Genomic DNA, 19,372 nt, shown 5'->3' with positions numbered 1-19,372 from the left:
TAGCACACTTTTCACAATTCACAATTTTAATTTTTACACCACCACCACCTTAAAAAAGGAGGAGAAAAATAGAAAATAACTTTATATCATCATGGCTTCAAGAACACATAAGTTTCAATTTTCAAATAATCAAAATATAACATACACCAGAAGTACAAAATGTACAAGGGACTAGGGTTGCCATGTCCATTCAAACATCCATTATTCGGGGGATCTTTATGGCACCAGTGTGCCAGGACCTGATGCCTCTTATCTCCGTCCTTAGTCCCCCCCTGATGACCTTCAATCTCCATAAAGCAGGCAGGCCTCCCTTTTCAGCTTCCTCCTCCTCACTCTTCGGTTGCCAGTCCCGCCTGCTTCAGCAGCCGCTGCTCCCTCCGCTCTCGCATGCGCTCCTTAAAGGCCTCCAGCTCCTTCCTCTGTTCTCCCAAAACAGACCCAGTCACCCCTTTCCGACTCCATAGCCCAGCTGCCAGGTATTCAGCCTTTTTATACGATGCATTTCTTTGTAGTATTATTACCCTCCCCATCTGTATTTCTCAGGGAATTCATTCTACTCGAAAGAAAGACAATCCATGCTTATCATGTCTGTTTATCAATCGTTTACGTGATACAGGAAATGCTGTACATGCCCGAGTAAACATCTACTTTGCTAATGTTTTCACTGCTAAACATTTACCCTGATTTCCTCGTCCGGTGGGTAGATCTCCCTCTTCAGGGTGACGGCAGGGCCGGACAGTGATTTTCAAGGGAAAAAACATGAAAATTAGACCATTCCTCAGCCTATGAAACATATCATTTTCAGTGCACAGGTGAGATTGACTCAGAATGTTTCTGTTATTTTATTCTATCTATCAGTCCCATGCAGCTCAAGGTACAAGGCATGGGTCTAAGCTCATGACAGCACATATAGACACACCCACACTATGAGCAAATTAATGATGCTAATTCATCTAACTGCATGTCATAAGAGTGTCTGAAGAACGTGCAGACTTCACACACACAATGTGGGGGCAGGATTTGAACATCGAATACAGGAGGTGCAAAGCCCCAGTGCTAACAACTGAATCACCCTGTCACAGTGCCTCATCACCAATCAGTAGCAGCCTTTTTCATTGCAACACTAAAAAATGTCTACAAAAATATGATTCGTTGCAGTGCATAAGACAGATGTTGAGAAGTTAATTACAGACTCCCAGAGAGAATGTTTCAATATTAGACATGAAGCACACCACTCATCAAGATGGGAAACACATCATTGGCGTCATGCACACCTTCCTTTTCACCACATACTCCTCGAAGTACTCCGCCTGATTTGAGATCCAGAACATAGTCACGGGAAAAGACAGGTACAGCATCATCTAGGGGAAAACCCGCGTTGTTAACACCCACAGATCACTTTCAATGAAGTTGTGAGATCAAATTGTATAAATACCTGTATTTATACGGGTATTTATACAATATTTCCAAAACAAAGTAAATTATACAGTGTATTTCCAAATTAAAAAATATACAATATTATCAAAATAAAATATTATATTTCAGCTGAATAAACTTCATGAAACTTTATGGAATTATCATAATACTTTATAATTTTACAAAACTATTAGTATCTTAACTGGTGTTAGTCGTTACGTGTTACGTTACGTGACCAGCAACCACACGGTTATGGATAGCAATTCTAGCGGTCATAAACTGTATAAACTGATCTCCATAAACTGTGGCTACATATGTACATTATTATGTCATTCGTTTATGTTTCTTCTGTCTGTGTATAAATTGAACATTTACAAAGGTTATGTACAAACGATAAAATTATTTCACATACATACCCGGAAAATTTCTATTTTGACTCCCATTGCTGTAACCTTGACTGCACTTCCGGTATAGCCTGATCTAATTGGCTCTCAGTAAATGTCATTCCCGGACACATCCAATCAATTTTAGATAACGGATCATTGAGGCGGGTCTATGTAATGCGGCGGGGACGCTGCGAATCCAACGTGAATTGGTACGAAACGTAACCTACGTTCGCTGCTTGTGGTGGCCCATGTTAAATATGTATTTATGCAAATAATTATTTGTTGAAGTTGTTTTATTTCGTTCTTGTCGCTGCTAGTAGACGCTTTCTGATATCGTACAAGAAGGTCACCAAGTGTATTATTAACCTCTTGATAAACCACTGAAAAAAAATCTTGTCCGTCTCTTTGTACCTAAAATATTTTAAGACGTCTTTCTGAGGATTGGGAGCCAAAGGGCCCTTTGTTTTGAGCCGTTTTGACCGCGGTGGAGACGTCAGGAGGGCGCAGGGATTGAGCTCCAATCCGGAGACAAGTAACCCGAGCGGACCTGCGAGGTACAGCCCTCTGCGGACGGTGTTCTCCCCATCGCGACTGAGACAGGAGATCCTCAAGCCCAACACCAAGTCCTCGGCGGTTAACAACATGGACAACCGAGGCTTCGGCGCAGGTAACGTATCCAGGGATCATGTTCCTGGGTTTCTTGCTTTTTGTGCGGGGGGGGGGTGATGAGTACTTTGTTTTCAGGATCCCCCAGTGCTTTTTTCTGTCTTTGGGCGATAATAACCCACAGGTCTCATCTCCATCTCTTTAAGGTAAAAAGAAGCCAGCACCATTGTCTCAAATTAACCCTATTAATAGGCTAAGGAGCGGTTCGCTGCTCGGTAGCCGGTTATAGACGGTTGCCCCCTCCCCTTCCCCGTGTTGCGTACATCTTGGCTGCCAAAGGTATACTTAGTTAACGTATAACGGAGTTTATAGCAAACAAGGGCTACAGGGCTCGTTTGCTATATGTCCCGGACATGTTATCTGCCTCTACTACCAAAACACAGTTTTTGCTAACATTAGCCAATCCTGGACAGAAACCCCTGGCGGGATGATATACAGCTAAACACAGGTGTGCTTTTTGGGGCCTTATGGTATGTCAGATGGTAGTCTGGCATCTGCTCACCTAATATTTGGAGAACGTTTTCTCCATTGTGAGCGTTAAAATGGAGTCAGTAGGCATCGGAGTAAAATGGCCGCCGTGCTCCAGGCCGCTGTGGCGACGGCCCCTTTAATTGGCGGCTCGCGACATGATCTCCCCATCTCGAGACAGGCGGCTCGCGACATGATTTCTTCATCTCGAGACAGGCCGCTCGTGCGATAGTCACTGTGGTCCGCCCATCGCTCTTTGTCATTATTGTCTACATTATCTCCTGCGTGTTTTAACGCGCCATCATTTGCACTGCATACCCCCAGCACGCAGTACTGTAATCGCTCACCAAAGCAGGCAGCTCTGCACTTGCACGCTGTGGATAAACGTGACAATTAAAATACAGAGGAAGCACTTAAATCTATTGACTGGACATAAGCGGCAAGACCAGAGGTGGAAATAGCCTGCTGAACGATCTGGGTCATGTATAATCAGTTTCCTGGTTTATATAAATTGGCAAGTATTAAAGTTTAACTAAAGCAGTGCATCGACGAAAGCAATGTAGTTTCTGCTGGCATGTGCTTATATTCCATGCTAAGCTTTCATTCTAAAGCGCATCATTTAAAAAAATATGTTTATAGGGCTGTGGTACTGAACCAGCAGTTTAATTCTGTTGTTTCTCCTCTCATTTTAGGCTTTTCGAATTGGGGCCGTGGAACCTCCTCCAGCAGGGGTAAGGGTATTTGGAAATGTACAGATAATTCCCTTATATCAGAGTGATAGATATTCTCATTTGTTAATGTGAACCCTCTCATTTCCAGCACATCATTTTAGATTTTTACTGAATCAATGTATTTAATCTCCTGTAGAGATTATAATGTTTGTGGTGTGATTTCTGTGTATTTAAAAATGTGTGTTCCTCACCGCTGCCCCCTTCAGGCTCAGATAATTATGGTTCACACGGCTACAAAGACTCCTTGTCTGGAGGCGGGGGCTTTGGGGGAGGCTACGGCACCGGTGGTGCTGGGCTGATGAAGAGGGGCTTCGGTGGGAGCTCGGTGGCCTCGCCCACCGGCACCAGCGCCGACGCCGTCATCGCCAAGATTAACCAGCGCCTGGACATGCTGACCCAGATGGAAGGGGGGATGAAGAGGGGGGGCCGTAACGATAGGTAACACGGGCCGACCTTTGACCCCCCCCCCCAATCCCATTCCTTACTTCCTCATGACACCACGTGGCCTCATACCTTCCCCCATTCTCCGTCGTCCCCAGAATATGCTGGCCATGTTCCAATCCTAGAACAGCCTGTACCCAATCCCACTCTCACACGGCAACTTATAAATCAGCCTATAGTGGTGAGCTTGACAAAGAGACCACCCCCATAACCCTGTTCAGACTACACCTACTGTCAAGGACTCCTTTGTGATCGGCAATGCGTCTTGGGTAATATTATTGGGGGGGGGGGGGGTGTAGGTCACACGACCAGTGTGGTTCTGTTTTTCAGTGTACTTCGCATTGGGTTGCTAAATGAAGAGTAATGGCCTTTTCATAGGAAATTAGCTTTTAGAGGCTAAATGACCAATGAACCATTGGCTGGCCAGTGACATTTCTCCAGCTTATACCTGACTAAAAATTAAGCCGTGTGTGCGTATGTTTGCGTGTCTGGGTGTGTGTGCGATAAATACCCGTTATTGATGGACGTGATGATGATGATAATGGTGACCCCTGTACTTTAGTTGTTCCTTCCCCTAGGCCTCATATTATTGTTGACTGACTGAGCTTCTTTCAGCCTCCCGCTTGTTTGCCTTTGCTCTTTCCCATAATGCATCTCATGGCACTTCTCCCAGTTTTGGCATACTGCAGCGTATGTGTGATAGCATGCATGTGCTTCCTTGGGGATCTCGGCTGGTCTTCACGATTTATGCATTTTGGCCTGTTCACTCGTAGATGGAAGGGGTCTACAGGGCGCACCTAATCCTGTTCACCTCAGTACACACAGAATAGCTGAAATCTGCCTTTCAAATGTGTCTATTATACAGAGTAACTAAAACTCATGGTTTTCAGAGGTGTGTAACATGCATATGCTTGGTAGTAAAGCTCTCGTTGTGCCATGTGTTCTCCATCCCCCTCTACTTTGTTCCTCTCCCTACTGTGGTGCAGTTCGCTTGCCCACTCCGTTCCATCTCGTTCATTTGGGTGACATCGCTCTGTCTGTCCGTCTGTGCGACCATCACCCTTCATGCCAGAGTTTGCTGTTGGGTTAACGCTTGCACCCAGTTATCCGTGCCCCTACACCCTATATAGAAGAACTGCCTATAGAAAACTCTGGAAATAATGCACTGGTTACTGGTCTAAGGCAACCAATCAGTTGGCTGGGTCACTGACCACCTGATCCAGGACAACCAATCAATTTGAGAGAGTCCGTAGTGTCAGTGGTACCTTGTTGCAAAGCAGCCCATCAGTTGGGTAGTTCGCTGACCTCTTGATCCAAGACAGCCAATCCCTGTCTTGAGTTGGGAAGGGGGGCATGCCGTGGTCACAACATCCTACTGAGAAGTAGTCTGCCATTGTATTCAGATCTTTATTAGTTGTATTTTGATTTGCCTTTAGTCTCAAACATGTATGAGAAAGGCATGGTCTCTGGTGGTCACACCTTCACTCTTCTTGCTCTGCGACTCCTTTGCAGGTTTGACCAATACGAGTCCTTCGACTCACGCCCCTCCTCCCTAAACCCACGCGATCTCTACAGATCCAGTAACTATGGTTACAGTGAGGGCCAGCGGGGGGGCGCTGGCCTCGGAGGAGGCAGCTTTGAAGGTTCCTCCTCATTTGGATCCACCAAGCCCCAGATGGCGCGGCAGCCTCGCGACTCCTACCCTGGCCCGACTTGGGCAGGGCAGCGCTCCCCAGGGGGCAGAGTAAGGGGACAGGGCGGTCCCGGGTTCGGGCGCTGGCAGGAGCCCGCATTGGGCGGAGGCCCCGGGAGCCACTTCCCGGGGGGGCGGGGCAAGCCCCCGTCACTCCTGTCCCACCACATGTACCCTGAGATGGGCGTGTACCGGCAGGGCCCCAGCCCGCAAGACTTCCCTGGCGCTGGCCACTTTGGAGGGGGCGCCTGGGCGGGGCACCAGCGCGGGCGCAAGAGACCCGTCAACCGAGTAAGTACCGCCATGGATCCCCTTCCCCACCCAGCAGCCATGTGCCTGGAGTGGTGGTGGAGTCCCAATACCCCCCCACCACCTGCCCTCTTCCTATAAAAAGGCGTCACCCCCTAATGCAAAGCCCTCCCACTGAACTTTTATTATCGCTCCCTCATAATAATCCCACTCATTTTTGGGGGTGATCTATTGGGCTAACCGATACCGTGCACAGTGACCTCATCGATCTGGCCCCCTGCTGCCCTTCATATTCTGGTTACGTGTGGGTCCAGGATATAGGCCATAAGCCCACCCTGATCCAGAGCAGACTGAAGGTCCACTCTGAGCTCTGGGATCTCTGTCTGACGTGTGTGTGTGTGCCTGCCTGCGTGCTAATGCCTGCAAGCGTGAGGGTCTAGTGTTCCTCACGGGAGTCTTAAATTTTGTTTTAAACAAAATTATCTTCCAATAACTGTGTGACAGTCTGGCTTAATCTAAAATAGTGGTTTTATATGTGTTTATGATTTGTAAGGCTACAGACAGTTGTTCTGATTTGTCTGTCTCCATGGGGAGTTTGTCTCTCAGGTACAGCAGTAATTAAAACAAAAGCTTTTTGGTCTTTAGCACCAGCGGCATTTGGGTGGACGATCAGGAACATTGCTTGCAAGTCGCCGGCCGGATATTCGCTCCACGGTGATTGTGGTAGATGTGTGTGTGTGTGTGTGCGTGTGCGTGTGCGTGTGCGTGCATGCGTGCGGCCATGCCCTTGCGGCCGTGGATTGCTCCAGCTGACGGGCCCCAGGTTGGGGCTTAACCGAGCGCGAGGGGGGAGAGAGGGGGCATGCTGATGTGCGGTGCGCCCCCCAGCAGGCAAAACCAGAGAGAGACGGGAAGAAGAGGAGAAAGCTGGAACAAGACGTGGAGACCGGTGCGGACAAGGCGGAGGCCGAAGGGGCGGAGCTGGGAGAGGCGGAGCCGGCCGACGGTACTGTCCCCTCCCCACAAACACACACAGCCCAACCTGAGCCAAATGTGGTCTTTGTACGTAGATAATGGCCTGATTAACCATCCTTTGAGAGGACGTCACCCGCCCGTAACATGCTTCTTGAGAGACTCACACTTTTCTTTTTTTTTTCCATCTCTCGGTCTGACCTGCAGACGGGAAGGAGGTCAATGTGAAAACAGAAGAGGCCGACGCCGCACCGGTGAGGAATAATAAACGTTTAGGGCGAATGGAATTAAAGCCAGCTTCAGTCCTGGTGATGAAGAAGAGTAAAATTGAAAAATGGGGGGAATTAGGAAAATTATGATTAGTAGTTACAATGACTGCCGCTGGTTTGCATGCTGTGATTTTCAGTGATAGTGTGAAATGTTTTGCTGGATACTGTAATGATACTAATTTACTCAAGTGTTGATATTGTTCAGCTGTGCGTGCATACATGTGCGTGTGGCAACACAGGAAGTTCACCTCCCCCCCCCCCCCCCTCTGCCCCCACAGGAGGAGACGGCCACAGCGGAGGGTGACGGTAAGACCTGTGTCTCCTCTCTCCCTCTGATCTGTGACGTCGGTCCCTCCCGCTTAGCTAACTGTCCCCCTTGTTCCTGATCTCGCCCAGCCCTGACGATGCAGGAGGAGATCGCGCAGGTGAAGAAGAGTCTGCAGGGCAAGCAGTCACCCGCCCAGGACAGAACGCCCAAGCAGAGAAAGAGGAACACCCGCTTCCCTGAGAGGTCAGGGGTCAAACTTAACGCTCAGAGGTCAGAACCCCCCCCCCCCCCCCGCTCGCTGCTTATGCCGCTGTTTGTACCTTTCGTCCTTCTGGGGGGTGGGGGGGGGAATCGACACGTTTGTATCCTCCTGTGTTTTCCATGTTGACAGAAAGTCAAGGTATACAGGGGAAGTGATATCAAAAGTCGGATAGCCATCCTGTTCTCTAAATACTGTTTCACTGTTTGAGAAAAATTGTGGCCTAGTGGGCAAAGGTCATCAACTGACTGCGGCAGTCTGTTATAGAGCCGAAGGTGTTACCATATGGATGTGCAACCTGTAAATGGGGATGGAGCGTACATGTCTGTATAGAGGCCTGTTCCCGCTCAGCCTGACCTCCTGCCCCCAGCTCCGCCTGACCTCCTGCCCTTGTTTCCCCACCTACAGGCTCATGTTTGCCTGCTCCGTCTGTAAGTACCGCTCCTTCTACAGCGATGAAATGGACGCCCATCTGGAGAGCAGATTTCACAAGGAGCAGTTCAAGTTCCTGTGCGGAAAGCTGTCCAAACCCACCACCGACTTCCTGCAAGTGAGTGCCCTGTGACCCTTGACCTTTTGACCTCCCCAGCTGCCGCGGCCCATATAGACATTTTGATGAAGTTTTCAGGAAGTCCAGCTGGCACTAACAAGGATCGTGAAACTTGTGCTTCTGACAGGAGTACCTGAACGACAAGTACAAGAAGACGGAATTGAGGAGGAAGCACATCGATGACTTGAACGCCGCCATCTGTCAAGTACACAAAGATCAAGACCTGACACGAGGTAAGGAAGGCTCCATTTTGGTGTATCTATCTGTATCTGCTCATGGACCAATCAAATTACGTCTGCATACGTGAGGGGCGTGTCTGAAGTACAGCTATACAGCCTATGGAGCAGACCGTTGCTGACTGATTAAAAAGCAGCTGAATAAAACCGTGTTGTCATGTTCCTGTAGACTTGGGAATGGAGCACTTCCTAAGGAAGGTGGAAGCCGCACACTGTGCTGCCTGCAACCTCTTCATCCCCATGCAGCAGCACCTCATCCAGAGGCACCTTAGATCACCTGAGCACAACTTCCACCGCAAGGTGAGCACCTCAGCGCCTCCCCACTGGACACGTTGAGAACTGCCGCGCAATTATTAAGGGTGCCAGGCAGGTATTTATGGTGAGATGAGGCAAAGTGGATTAAACTAGGAAGTGATCGACGGTGTACATTAACCCCCCACCTTGGATGTTGAGGTCCTGACAGACAGGAAGCCCCAGGTCTGATCTCTCCATCTGTGTTTCTGAACCAGGGGATGATGGAGCAGTCGAAGAGGGCCAGCCTCTCTGTAGCGCGGAGCATCCTGAACCATAAAGTCATCAGTAGAAAGCTGGAACTCTACCTCAAGGTAGGGCCCCTCCTGCCCACGTGCTCCAGGATTGTTTCCTGCAAATTCACGGTTATGTGGATCTCACTCTGTTTTGTCGTCTCCCGCCGTCTTCAGGGTGAGAACCCATTCGGCAGTAACCCGGACGAGCAGGACCCTGACGAACATGCAGCGGACGCACCGGAGGCAGAGCTGGCTAACGACGGCCATGACGCGGAGGAGCACCAGGGTGGAGACGAGGAGGAGAGTGAACGCCCGGCCGAGGGGCTGGAGGCGGGCTGCGTGGAGGAAGAGGGGGCTGAGGAGGCTGAGGGAGAGGAGCTGGGACAGGCGGCCAAGGAGGAGTCTCTGACAGAGGGGGATGGGGGCGGCGAAAAGGGGGATGGCGTAGAAGAGGAAAACGGTGATGACAGGGAGGAGCTGATTACGGGAGCAGCAGTGTGACGCCTTGTTTGGGGTGGTGCCTCATGTTTCTGTCCCATCTCTGTTCCCCGAGCTCTTGTCTTCCATCTGACATCTTTTTGGAGAGCGGTCTCCCCTGGGGGGGGGAGGGGGAGGGGGGCACACTTTTCCAGAATTGCAGCACTCCTTGTGTCCTTCCCCGAAATCCATCTGCCCTGCCCTCTCATTTCCAGGTGTAACACAGTGAGATGCGCTACCCTTGTTTTATTTCCTGTGCTTTGCTGGGAATTATGGGAAAATGAGTTTTGTATTATTTGGACAGGATTTCGTTTTGTTGAAAAAGTTGGTCGTTATGTCAGTTCGTGTAACATACATTTTTGTTTGTCTTTTTAGACACTTAAATAAAGAGCGGTAGCTAAGATGGATTCTATTTCTTCCTGTCTCTGCCAGAAAATTCCAAGTGTTGTGGTCATACTGAAGCCAGTCTATCCCTGGATGATCAGTGCACACATGCACTCTGTGTGTGTGTGTGTGTGTGTGTGTGTGTGTGTGTGTGTGTGTGTGTGTGTGTGTGTGTGTGTGTATATATGTATACTGGGTCATTAAAACATATCAGTTCACTGTAGGAGGAACCACTGTAAGGGGAACCTGGCGGTAACCTACATGAACCCTGGGGCAAAATACAAACAGCCCCCATACCAGGATGGGAATCAAACCTATAACCTAGGTGGTGCACCGTTGCAATGCTAACCATTGTGCTCTCCTGAAAATGATTGAATGATAGATGTCTCTGTACTACTATAATAAAAATCTGTTCTTAAGGCATGTTCTTAAAAATAACACTATCGACGACAGAAAAAATATTGTCACACTGGAGGAATAAGCAGGAGAGCTTAAGCAAGCTTCATCATAAATACTTGGATCTAAAAATTTCTAAAACCATGGAGATGGAAGGGGCAATAGAGGAAGTACACACACCTCAAGAATTTGGGGACTCTGGTGGACAGAATCGGTGGCCGTGATGGACAAAATGATCATTTGCTGTATTTTTTACTCCACTAGATGGTGTTCTCTTCAAAAAAGGGTACAGAGTGTGCCCCAAAGCAACCATAGAGCCTTATCTACTGGGGTCAAGAAATATAGCAAATAGTTCATTAGGACAATCATCTGAGTGAATTCACAATCTCCTCTGCACTGCAAAACACCTTCCACAACTGTGCAGTGAGACATGTGCTTTCTGGGAGCATCAGCAGAGGGTGATTTGGTGTGCTGAGCAAATTTTTTTTTTTTAAATTGTTTGTTGCACAGTCTGGAGTAGCGGAAATTTCCTTTCATTGCTGTTGTACCAGTACATGCATGAACGTGATAAATCTTAAATCTTAAAAGTTATTCCTTCAGAGTACGAGATGATTGACGAAAGTTACAATCCCTTTCATAACCACATGGTGGCGCATAAATCCTATAGAATAGTGGGCCCGCCCGCAATTCTACCTGACTTCAAGGTTGCGCAGTCACGCCCTTTTTGCATTAGTTACGTCGATAGTGAACATACATTTTGAATTGGATATATTCATTTAAACAACTAATTTAAATAATACGTAAATATAAATAGGTGTGAAATATGTATTTCACATTCGATTAATGCATTTATACTTAAATATATATATGTGCTGAATAAATTATGTTATAAATATTACTTGTTAACAGAATAAAATGTAAATAGATGTGACTGTATTTTGACCTGTGGATCATTGCATATTAAGATATGAAAATACAGTGTTTTACATACTTTTAATGTATTTTCACTGAAATTATCCAACCAGCTCTTGGGATAAAGAAATACATAAATTGGTTACATAGCTCGTTGTTCTTCACTCAAGTCTTGATTTCTTTATTATTATTATTGTTGTTATTATTATTTTATTATTATTATTATTATTATTATTAATAGGCCTGGGCCATGCAAGTGGAGGCGACGGCATCCCGTTTCCGCCCGTCTGGCTGGCCCGAGTGGGAGAGGGGAGCGGGCGCAGGGGGTCGCTGTGAAATCGCATTAAGCCGCGCGCGGCGTCCATCCTGCGTGTGACGTCAGCGACGTCAAAGGAGCCGTTTGTTCTGGATCACGGAGAGGAAGATCCGCGCGCGCTGACAGCCGATTAAACGAGGTAAATAGACGGCGGAGCGGCCCCATTTCGGTCTCAGGGGCGCGTCAAGCGGTCGCGTTTGCGACGAAGTGTCGGCTTTGCCGCCTGCGTCCGGTGACCGAAAGCCGCGCTGGATTTGTCGTCTCGGGTGTGCGGCGCCAATTGGGCTGCGAGTAAGTCTCAGCGGAGGCCTGTCGCTAAGTGAGTCAAGGAAAGATGGAAACTGGCGAAATGTCGCCGCTGTTTTACACGGCGTTTTTTTTAAAGCCGTCGCTGGGTGACCGTTATTTTTTTACGACTGAGGAGCCTCCGTCTCTGTATAGCCCTGCCTCAAGTTGTCGCTTCGGATATGGGAGTAAGATGATGAACCTAGCCGAGTTGTTTTTTTATGTACAGCCTCAAGGCCGTGATATGTTACGTCCTCCCCGACGTAACCGATGTTGTGAGAGGTGGTTGCTACGTGTGAAATCTCTCGTACATTCTTTCGTGAATACGTACGGACCTAAGTGGTATTCTTGAACGTTGTTTACGTTCGGAGATGTATTTTTGTAGTGCGACGAAATGACATTGATTTTGGCGATCTTACGTTTATATCCGTATAAGGGAGTATGTTATTTATTTGTAAATGTTCTATTTCCCCAATTTTAATCTTTGGCTTAATGTGAGTCCATGGGCTTCTGCGCGCAAGATGCGTACGCAGAGGCGCAACACTACAAATTGCGTATCTCGTTAGTGTCGCTCTAGACGGTCTCGACTATGTTCGGGTACATGTAATCTAGTGCTTCGGAGATAAGGCTTAGATGTAATCAAGTTTAAGACCCCTTATTTGACAATCGGCGCCCGCCGTGGGTTAAAAAATTACGCCGAGAATACAGGAATTTGGGATTTTATTAACGGCGCGTTTGGGATTATTGGAAAAGAAATCGAAGCTGCCCGCAGTCGCCATTTTGTGCGTTCCTAGGAAGAGTGAGAGGCGGTCTAAGAGCTCTAAAGAAACCACTCCGTAAGAAACGGCGAGCTACATTTTCCACTTTGAATATGAAATCTTCTGCTGTGTAGACTTTGCTTGTGATGTTGGATGGCTTTTGTGGCGTTTGAGCTGGCTCTCTGTCGGGACTTACTCATACCTATTTATGCGCAACCGCAGTAGCGCGCAGCATCATCCCATGATATAAACATACAATGTCTCCCTTCAGCATCGTCCGCAAGTCCGTACTGTAAACTACATAAAGGCGGTCGAACGGCTTACCCTCCTTACCCTGACACGTACTGTTTGCCTGCCCGAGTTTGCATTCATTCCCCTCAGCCGGCATGGAAGGTATCATGTATGCACATGAGGCGTAAAAAAAGTCCCCACTAATCATACAGGGCCTTATTTGAGAGTGCTGTGCATAGTCGCAGTTTTCATTATCTCAAAAAGATAGACGTGGATTACTGGTCATAATATTAAAGGTATTTTTACGTTGGTGATGCCCAATAAAATCTATAAAATTCTTGTTCTTTAGTAGTGGAGGCTTTGAGGGTGTATTGGACACGGGATGTCTGAATGCCATGGTTTTATTTAACTGACGTACATAAAAAATAAACATCTGTTCATTTTATAAGCAAGTTTTAAGTCATTAAAACACATGGTTTGGTACAAAACATCTGGCAGTTGTCCTCTGTTTTGCCCTTACAGAAATATGAACGAAAGCTTCCCTTTGTGTGTGAATTTTTCCAGTGCTTCAGGGTTATTGGTCATGCCTGTCTGTTGCACAGCAAACCTCTGTGATGATGCCATGATCACACTCAGTTTTGCCTTGTCTGTGGTTTGAAAAAACAGTCAATAGTTAAATGGAGAAGGCATTAAAGCTGGGGCAACATTTGTTTAGAGCATGGTGCCCATTAACTTGACCTGCTGGTGAAAAGTCACTGTCATTTTAAGCTGGCACCGTGTGTCGTTACTGTAATACTTCAGACGTGACCAGCGAGCTGCCCACACTCGTTGCACTTTCCCTCGAGTTTATTCTGCTGGGAAATGGAGAGAACAGTAAAGTTTTTAACGTAGAAATGTTTCACCCATGAAAAATTGAGCTCACTGCCTCGCACCTGAGGTGGCCCCAAGTGGCCCGATTCCCCAGGGACGATCTACGAAATTCCTTGTTTGGAGACTGAGCGCTGAGAGTTGCAGCAGTGTTCGGGAAGAGTTGAAACAAAACCAATCAGGAAAAGGCTGACACACATAGTGTTATGTAGAAGCTGCAACCGGCTGTCCTGCATTTACATTTACTTGCTTATATGAGGTTGTTCCTCCATTTGAATCTGTTTATATACTTGAATATTTTACTGTAAGTTCCTTACAAGCTACAACCACACAACCCTTGTCTTACCTTAGCATCACAAGTCCTTTTACACTATTCTGCATGCTTCTTCCTGCCACAGAACTAGTTCTAATTGTGTACGTGTGTGCTTTATGATGTAAGTCCATAACTGGTGTAAATAATTTGTAAATGAAATGTTTGGGTTTCTCTGAAATTAAAATGTGCTCTGGTGGGGCTGTGGGTTGTACTGTCTTGATTGATTGAGGTTCGCCCTTCAGGGAGGGCAGACCCTGGCAGGGTGCGGAGCCGGGCCAGCTGTGGCAATGGGGTGCTCACCCCACCCCCAGGCAAAGCGGCGGGCCTAGTTTCTGTCTCTCAGCTGTGATCAGGAGTGCTCAGCAGAGATTTTTCCCCGAGGCCTGCATTGTTTGAAAAGGCTTTGGTCAGTCTCCATGGTTAACTCTAATGAGGGATAGAGCCGAAACACACAGGTCATATATCGTACCTATCCCCCTCAGCTTATTTGACAATAGTATTGTCATGCTCACCACAGTAATTTAGAATAGGAATGCAGTTGAAATGCTCAGTGCAAAAAAGATGATAGAAATGTAGAGTATATTAAATGTAACCATTATTTCCTGATCTGCTTTTAATAGCAGCTTCGAGTAATTCCCAACAAGTCACGATTTAGCAGTTTTAAAACAAATTATGAAGGATAGATAAGGAGAGGCTGTGATGTCTGTAAGAATCTTTGATGGAAGGGCTCGACCTTTATGTCCTTTTCTGTGGATTGGTCACCCCCACCAACCGAAACGCCCCTCAGGGCCCGCTAGCGTTTCCTCCTCCGGCGACCGTGTACCGGCCCAACAGCTGGTTAAAATCACTTTAGAGCTCTTTGAATGTTTTTATTCATTCTGTGAAGCTGAGAGGACTTGGAGGGTGGGTCCTTTTTGATCAACCAGCTGTGGCACCACCCTGCGTCCTCTCGCCCACTGAGCTAAGGGGATGAGGGCACGCTGTCAATGTTTAACTTGTGTGTGGCTTTTTGTGTAATATAGTGTGGTTGTGTGTGTACAATGCTCCTGTTATGTGGGTTAGAACAAAGTGCAGGGAGATAGCAGTGGGATGCCTTGGGCGGCGGGGAAGGTAGAGGTGGTGTATCTGGATCAATCTGCTATCTGTCAGTCTTATCAAACAGTTTAGCAGCATTTCCCAACTAATTCTTTGGGGACCCCCGCCAGACAGTCCACATCGTTGTACCCTCTCTGCTCCCAGCCAATAAAGAACGCCAAATATCTGGTACAGGTGTGTTGGGATGTGGACAGGAGCAAAAATGTGGACTGTCCGAGGGTTCTCGAGGGTAGGGGTGTGAAACACTGGCTTAGAGAATCTCTGCACGTTTGAATTGTTTATGCACGGAAATTAAGATCAGCTAAAATGCTACGCTCGAACTTGTGGCTTTTTGCGCACGAGTCAAGCGTATCAGCAGATGGCATGGTAGGTTTGTGGGGGGGGGGGGGGAATGGTGCCCTTGGGATGTGGCAGCAGTGTGCATAAGAATGGCATGTGCAGAGACTGTCGGTCATGCACACACTCTGCCCAGGTGCATCTTATGATGCAGCAGTTTGATCTTGGTATGTGATATTCTGCTAATCTGCACATGCTCACTTAGCATTAGGTGTGTTTTAGAGCTTTGGGTCTGTGGCTTTGGTCCACCTGAGTGTCAGGATGGCTTGGAGAGTTAACACAGCATTTTAAAAGTATTGCCAGAGTGTGCTGGTCTGCACACACCTCCCACTTAGTGCTGCCCGCTGTCTAGGGGCTGGCATCGTTTTGCATTTGTGAGGTGGACACGATTGGTTAGGATAGCTGGAAACCGAGAATCTGGGCCAGGTCACCGTGAAAGACACGCACACCTGTCTGTGCACTGCTGTGCAGCTGGAGGGAGGCGGGACTGTGCTGCTCAGATGGTTTTAGTCAATGTTAATTTTCGCTATTGTCAGGATTCATCTTCTCATCTCTTGTTGGGGCTGTATATTTTCTTCGTGTCCTCAAAAAAAAGAAAAGTTGATATTCATGTGTTGGTGCAGTTGCCATGGAAACCCTACCATCGGCCTAGTTGTGGCTTTAACCGGTTCCTGGAATGGAAGAAAGGGATGGTGGCATGGTGTAAAAAAGGAGAAATGGCAGGTCTCTGCGCTGTGGATTTTGGGTACAAGCGTCCGGAGGGCCGACTCCAGAGTGTTATCCCTGGGGAGTGCATCATAGCTTTTTCAGATGAATGTCTAAGTTCTGGGGTTGGCTGTTTTTGCCAGGTGTGTCTTGGTATGTGCTGTAGGTCTCTGAGAAATCCAAATAGCCCCCCCCCCCCCCCCAACATCAATACTGAGAGAAATCATTCAAGTAGATCAGTTTCATACAGTGTTAGATAGCAGCTAAGGTAATTTATAGTTAATATTACAATATTTTATAATTAGTATTACTTGTTTTTATTAATAATAATAATCAACCAATGTGTTAGGTGGACATGCTTGCTAATGTGAACAGCCTTCTCCTTCAGACAGTGAATCACATGGCTGCAACTGAATATGTAGCTCAGACAGGGTCAAGAATTTCACGTACTCTTCCACGAAGCCTTACAACGGCTAAGACGCGCCTGTTCTGTGTGATCTTTGAATGTGCTGTGATTGTTGGTGCAGCCATGGATCTCCAACCATGGTCGGCTCCAACCATTTATTCAGAAAACTCGGTATCCGTTGTATTGCGGGACGTGACGTTTCCGTTCCGTCTGCATTATCGAAGAAGCGCATGATCTGATTACGTCAGTATGAGTGCTGATGAGAATAACAGGGGTTTGGGGTGCGTTTCTGCTCTGAGTGCATCCAGACCAAGCGATTGATTCACCTTTGCTGGCCTTTCCAGGTGCAGCCCCTGTTCTCAGAAGCGGACCCCCCTCACCTTCACCTCTGCACACCCAAGTAAGCCTGTCAACAGAGCGAGAGGGGTTCTGGTACAGAGTGACCAAGGGCTGCCATCCACGTTTGGGACTGGTAAGGGCAGTTCCTCTGCTTAAACGGACCGGAGAAGATGAGCTCCTTCAGATAGGAGCCGTCGCACAGAAAAACCACCAATATGTAAGTCGAAGCACCTTATTGCTGTATTTGAATGAAGTTATGAGTTTTGTTTGAGAAGCTGTAGAGATGCATGGTGGCTGGGTGCAGTCAGGTTGCTGGGGAATGGATGGAAGATGTGGGGGAGTCATTCCCCTGTTCTTTGCTCTTGAGGATTTTCAGTCTGACTAGCGCTGTTGCATTCTTTGGTCCAGTGAGGCGGTGGTGGGAGTGATTGCAAAGATTCATGGTCATATTTGCAAGGGCAGCAGCTGCTGCTGGGGCTCTCCAGTGGCATGCACGTGCCTGTTCGGGAGGGGGGCCACGATGACTCTGACCAGCTGGTTGGATGCTTTCTTTTTTCAGGGGGGATGGGTCTTTAAGGCAGGTGTCCTAGTGATTAGGGATTCAGCCCTCGAATTGATGAGAGCTGTGCAGAGACAAAGATGGGTGGGGGTTGTGCACCTCTGAGATTGTTGCGTGCCCTCCTCCTTTGTGGCTTAAGTGCTTTACGTTCACCTCCTCAACCTACAGGCTGAGGTTTTCACGTGTTGTTACCAGCATCCTTGTTCTGTGATGTTCCTTCCTGTGTGCAATGTAAAGTGGCCGCCCTCCAAAGTGTAGAGGGGTGATGTGTATGACAGACAGTGCGTGAGAGTAGAGGGAGGTAACGATGGAGAAAAGGAAAGGATGGCATGCATGTGTGTCTGTTGGGGGGGCGGAGCTTAGTAGTACAGAAGGAAGCAGCAGGGGGAGCTGGGAAGTCGCTTTTCCTCACATCTGCTCCCTCTGGCTGAGTCTGGGAGCAACCCGGCCAAGCTGTCCACTCAGCTCCATCCCTAAAACCTGACCCCGGTCACCCTCCTTGCCCTTGGGGGAGACAGAGTGCACCCACCTCCCACGTCCCAGCCCCTGGCTGGCTGTCTCCTTTCAATGCAGCAGTGAAGGTCCCTCATACCGTAGGGGCACCAGTACTACAAAAACTACGGTCACAAGGGCAGTGATGGAAGCAGGCGATTAATTCATTTTGCGCTAATACTGGAGGCCAGAGTTGTACGTGACCAGTGCCCTATGTCACATGCTTCAGGCACGCAAAATATAGTGAACACTGTGGTAACTAGCTGTGTTTGGGTAATAAGTAGAGGGGAGGAGTTGGGGTTTAGTACCATGGCCTGTGTTACACTCTGCCGGTGCGCCGCGTACGGGTAAGCTGAACTGTGGTGTCTGCCGGGAATATTTTTTGCTTTTGCCCCTGGGGGTTAAAGGGACCCCTTTTGCTTGGTCTCCTCTCCAGAAGGAGCATGCTGCCAGGTTCCACTCAGGTCCACTGACTCTGGCCAGTTTGTGCCTGTTTCTCTCTCTCTCACTCGCTCACTCACTCTCTCTCTATCTTGCTCGGGAAAGTGAGCGCGGGGCGGGGCGGCACTGACAGTGCCTGGGTTTTCACCAGAAAAGAAACCAAAACCGGTCTGCTCTTCCCCTTTTGTTTCGCAATACCATCCGCCAGTCTGTGCAGCTGCCAAGCTCTCCCTCTGCATCCTGGATGGAGGGATGGAGGGAGGTGCAGATGGCGGGAGAGAAGAAATGAACAGAAGCTGAGTCAGTTTAGAGCCAGGAAATGGGGGAGGAGTAGACGGCCGTGGTCTTTTTTTAAATGGAGGCGAACGTGTTTCACACGCCAGCCCAACTGCGTGGCGACTACAGCAATAATTTATTCCAATCGTCCCTTTTGATTGCGTTTTATTTAATTTTCAGGCAGAGGGCAGCTGAATGCTGTTTGAAGCATCCGTCTTCCATCTGCTTACCCAGGACAGGGACATTGGGGCGCTGGCACCTATCCCATGCAGCATCAGGCCTGGGGAAGGGGCAGGGGTACACCCTGGACTGGATGCCAGTCCACTGCAGGACACATACTTACAGACCCAATCACATGCTATTTTAGAGACCTAGCCACATGTCTCTGACGGTGCCGGAGTACCCGGGGAAGCCCAGGCAATTGGGGGGGGGGGGGGGGGGGTGGAATTCACCTCACCCCCCCAGCCCCCCCAACTTTTGAGATGTGAGTCAAAACTGCTACTAACTGAGCAGTTGTGCTGCCACCCAAGGGTGTAGTTTAAAAGTTTAGGGCCGATATTATTTTCAGAGATTAACATTAAGTTTGTTTGCTTCTAAAGATTCTGATTGTCATCTGCGAGATTTGCGGACTGGCTTATTCCTTGGGGGTGAGT

The 19,372-nt window shown here is 48.1% G+C and overlaps 2 protein-coding genes and 1 long non-coding RNA gene across 5 annotated transcripts; 2 read left to right on the top strand and 1 right to left on the bottom strand.

Annotated features, from left to right (window-relative positions):
* Nucleotides 1-8: 8 nt before the first annotated feature.
* LOC125717629 (protein PET100 homolog, mitochondrial) lies at nucleotides 9-1,875 on the bottom strand. Its single transcript, XM_048990780.1, has 4 exons — nucleotides 1,833-1,875; nucleotides 1,275-1,361; nucleotides 680-712; nucleotides 9-419 (listed from the first exon to the last, which is right to left on the bottom strand). Exons 1-4 carry the CDS (start codon nucleotides 1,857-1,859, stop codon nucleotides 330-332), a joined length of 237 nt encoding a protein of 78 aa, XP_048846737.1. The 5' UTR covers nucleotides 1,860-1,875; the 3' UTR covers nucleotides 9-329.
* Nucleotides 1,876-1,990: 115 nt separating this feature from the next.
* Nucleotides 1,991-10,009, top strand: akap8l (A kinase (PRKA) anchor protein 8-like). Of its 3 annotated transcripts, none has more exons than XM_048990642.1 (13): nucleotides 1,991-2,469; nucleotides 3,629-3,667; nucleotides 3,874-4,105; nucleotides 5,621-6,092; nucleotides 6,942-7,056; nucleotides 7,230-7,276; nucleotides 7,570-7,597; nucleotides 7,688-7,829; nucleotides 8,227-8,368; nucleotides 8,496-8,601; nucleotides 8,774-8,904; nucleotides 9,114-9,209; nucleotides 9,306-10,009. In XM_048990642.1, the coding sequence occupies exons 1-13, from the start codon at nucleotides 2,445-2,447 to the stop codon at nucleotides 9,630-9,632; spliced, it is 1,902 nt and encodes a 633-aa protein (XP_048846599.1). In that variant the 5' UTR covers nucleotides 1,991-2,444; the 3' UTR covers nucleotides 9,633-10,009. The 3 variants fall into 3 exon arrangements, with proteins under 3 accessions (XP_048846599.1, XP_048846600.1, XP_048846598.1); XM_048990643.1 differs by having other exon boundaries at nucleotides 6,939-7,056; nucleotides 7,688-7,802; XM_048990641.1 differs by having other exon boundaries at nucleotides 1,992-2,469; nucleotides 6,939-7,056.
* A 1,602-nt stretch (nucleotides 10,010-11,611) lies between these two features.
* LOC125717632 (uncharacterized) lies at nucleotides 11,612-19,297 on the top strand. Its single transcript, XR_007384563.1, has 3 exons — nucleotides 11,612-11,755; nucleotides 16,957-17,168; nucleotides 18,900-19,297. It is a non-coding gene; the product is annotated as an uncharacterized LOC125717632 (long non-coding RNA).
* Nucleotides 19,298-19,372: the final 75 nt, after the last annotated feature.

Source organism: Brienomyrus brachyistius, chromosome 22, assembly GCF_023856365.1.
Source record: "Brienomyrus brachyistius isolate T26 chromosome 22, BBRACH_0.4, whole genome shotgun sequence".
NCBI classification, from domain to species: Eukaryota; Metazoa; Chordata; class Actinopteri; order Osteoglossiformes; family Mormyridae; genus Brienomyrus; species Brienomyrus brachyistius.
Note: the sequence above shows the minus strand (reverse complement) of the source record. Positions and strands in the feature narration are given on the sequence as shown.

Coding starts and splice junctions, on each gene's coding strand:
- akap8l (XM_048990641.1), top strand. CDS start 2,445: ATGGACAACCGAGGCTTCGGCGCAG. Junction 7,277..7,569: donor AAGAGGCCGACGCCGCACCG/GTGAGGAATAAT, acceptor CTGCCCCCACAG/GAGGAGACGGCCACAGCGGA. Junction 8,369..8,495: donor CCACCACCGACTTCCTGCAA/GTGAGTGCCCTG, acceptor TGCTTCTGACAG/GAGTACCTGAACGACAAGTA.
- LOC125717629 (XM_048990780.1), bottom strand. CDS start 1,859: ATGGGAGTCAAAATAGAAATTTTCCGG. Junction 1,362..1,832: donor TCAAAATAGAAATTTTCCGG/GTATGTATGTGA, acceptor GTTTTCCCCTAG/ATGATGCTGTACCTGTCTTT. Junction 713..1,274: donor AGTATGTGGTGAAAAGGAAG/GTGTGCATGACG, acceptor GTCACCCTGAAG/AGGGAGATCTACCCACCGGA.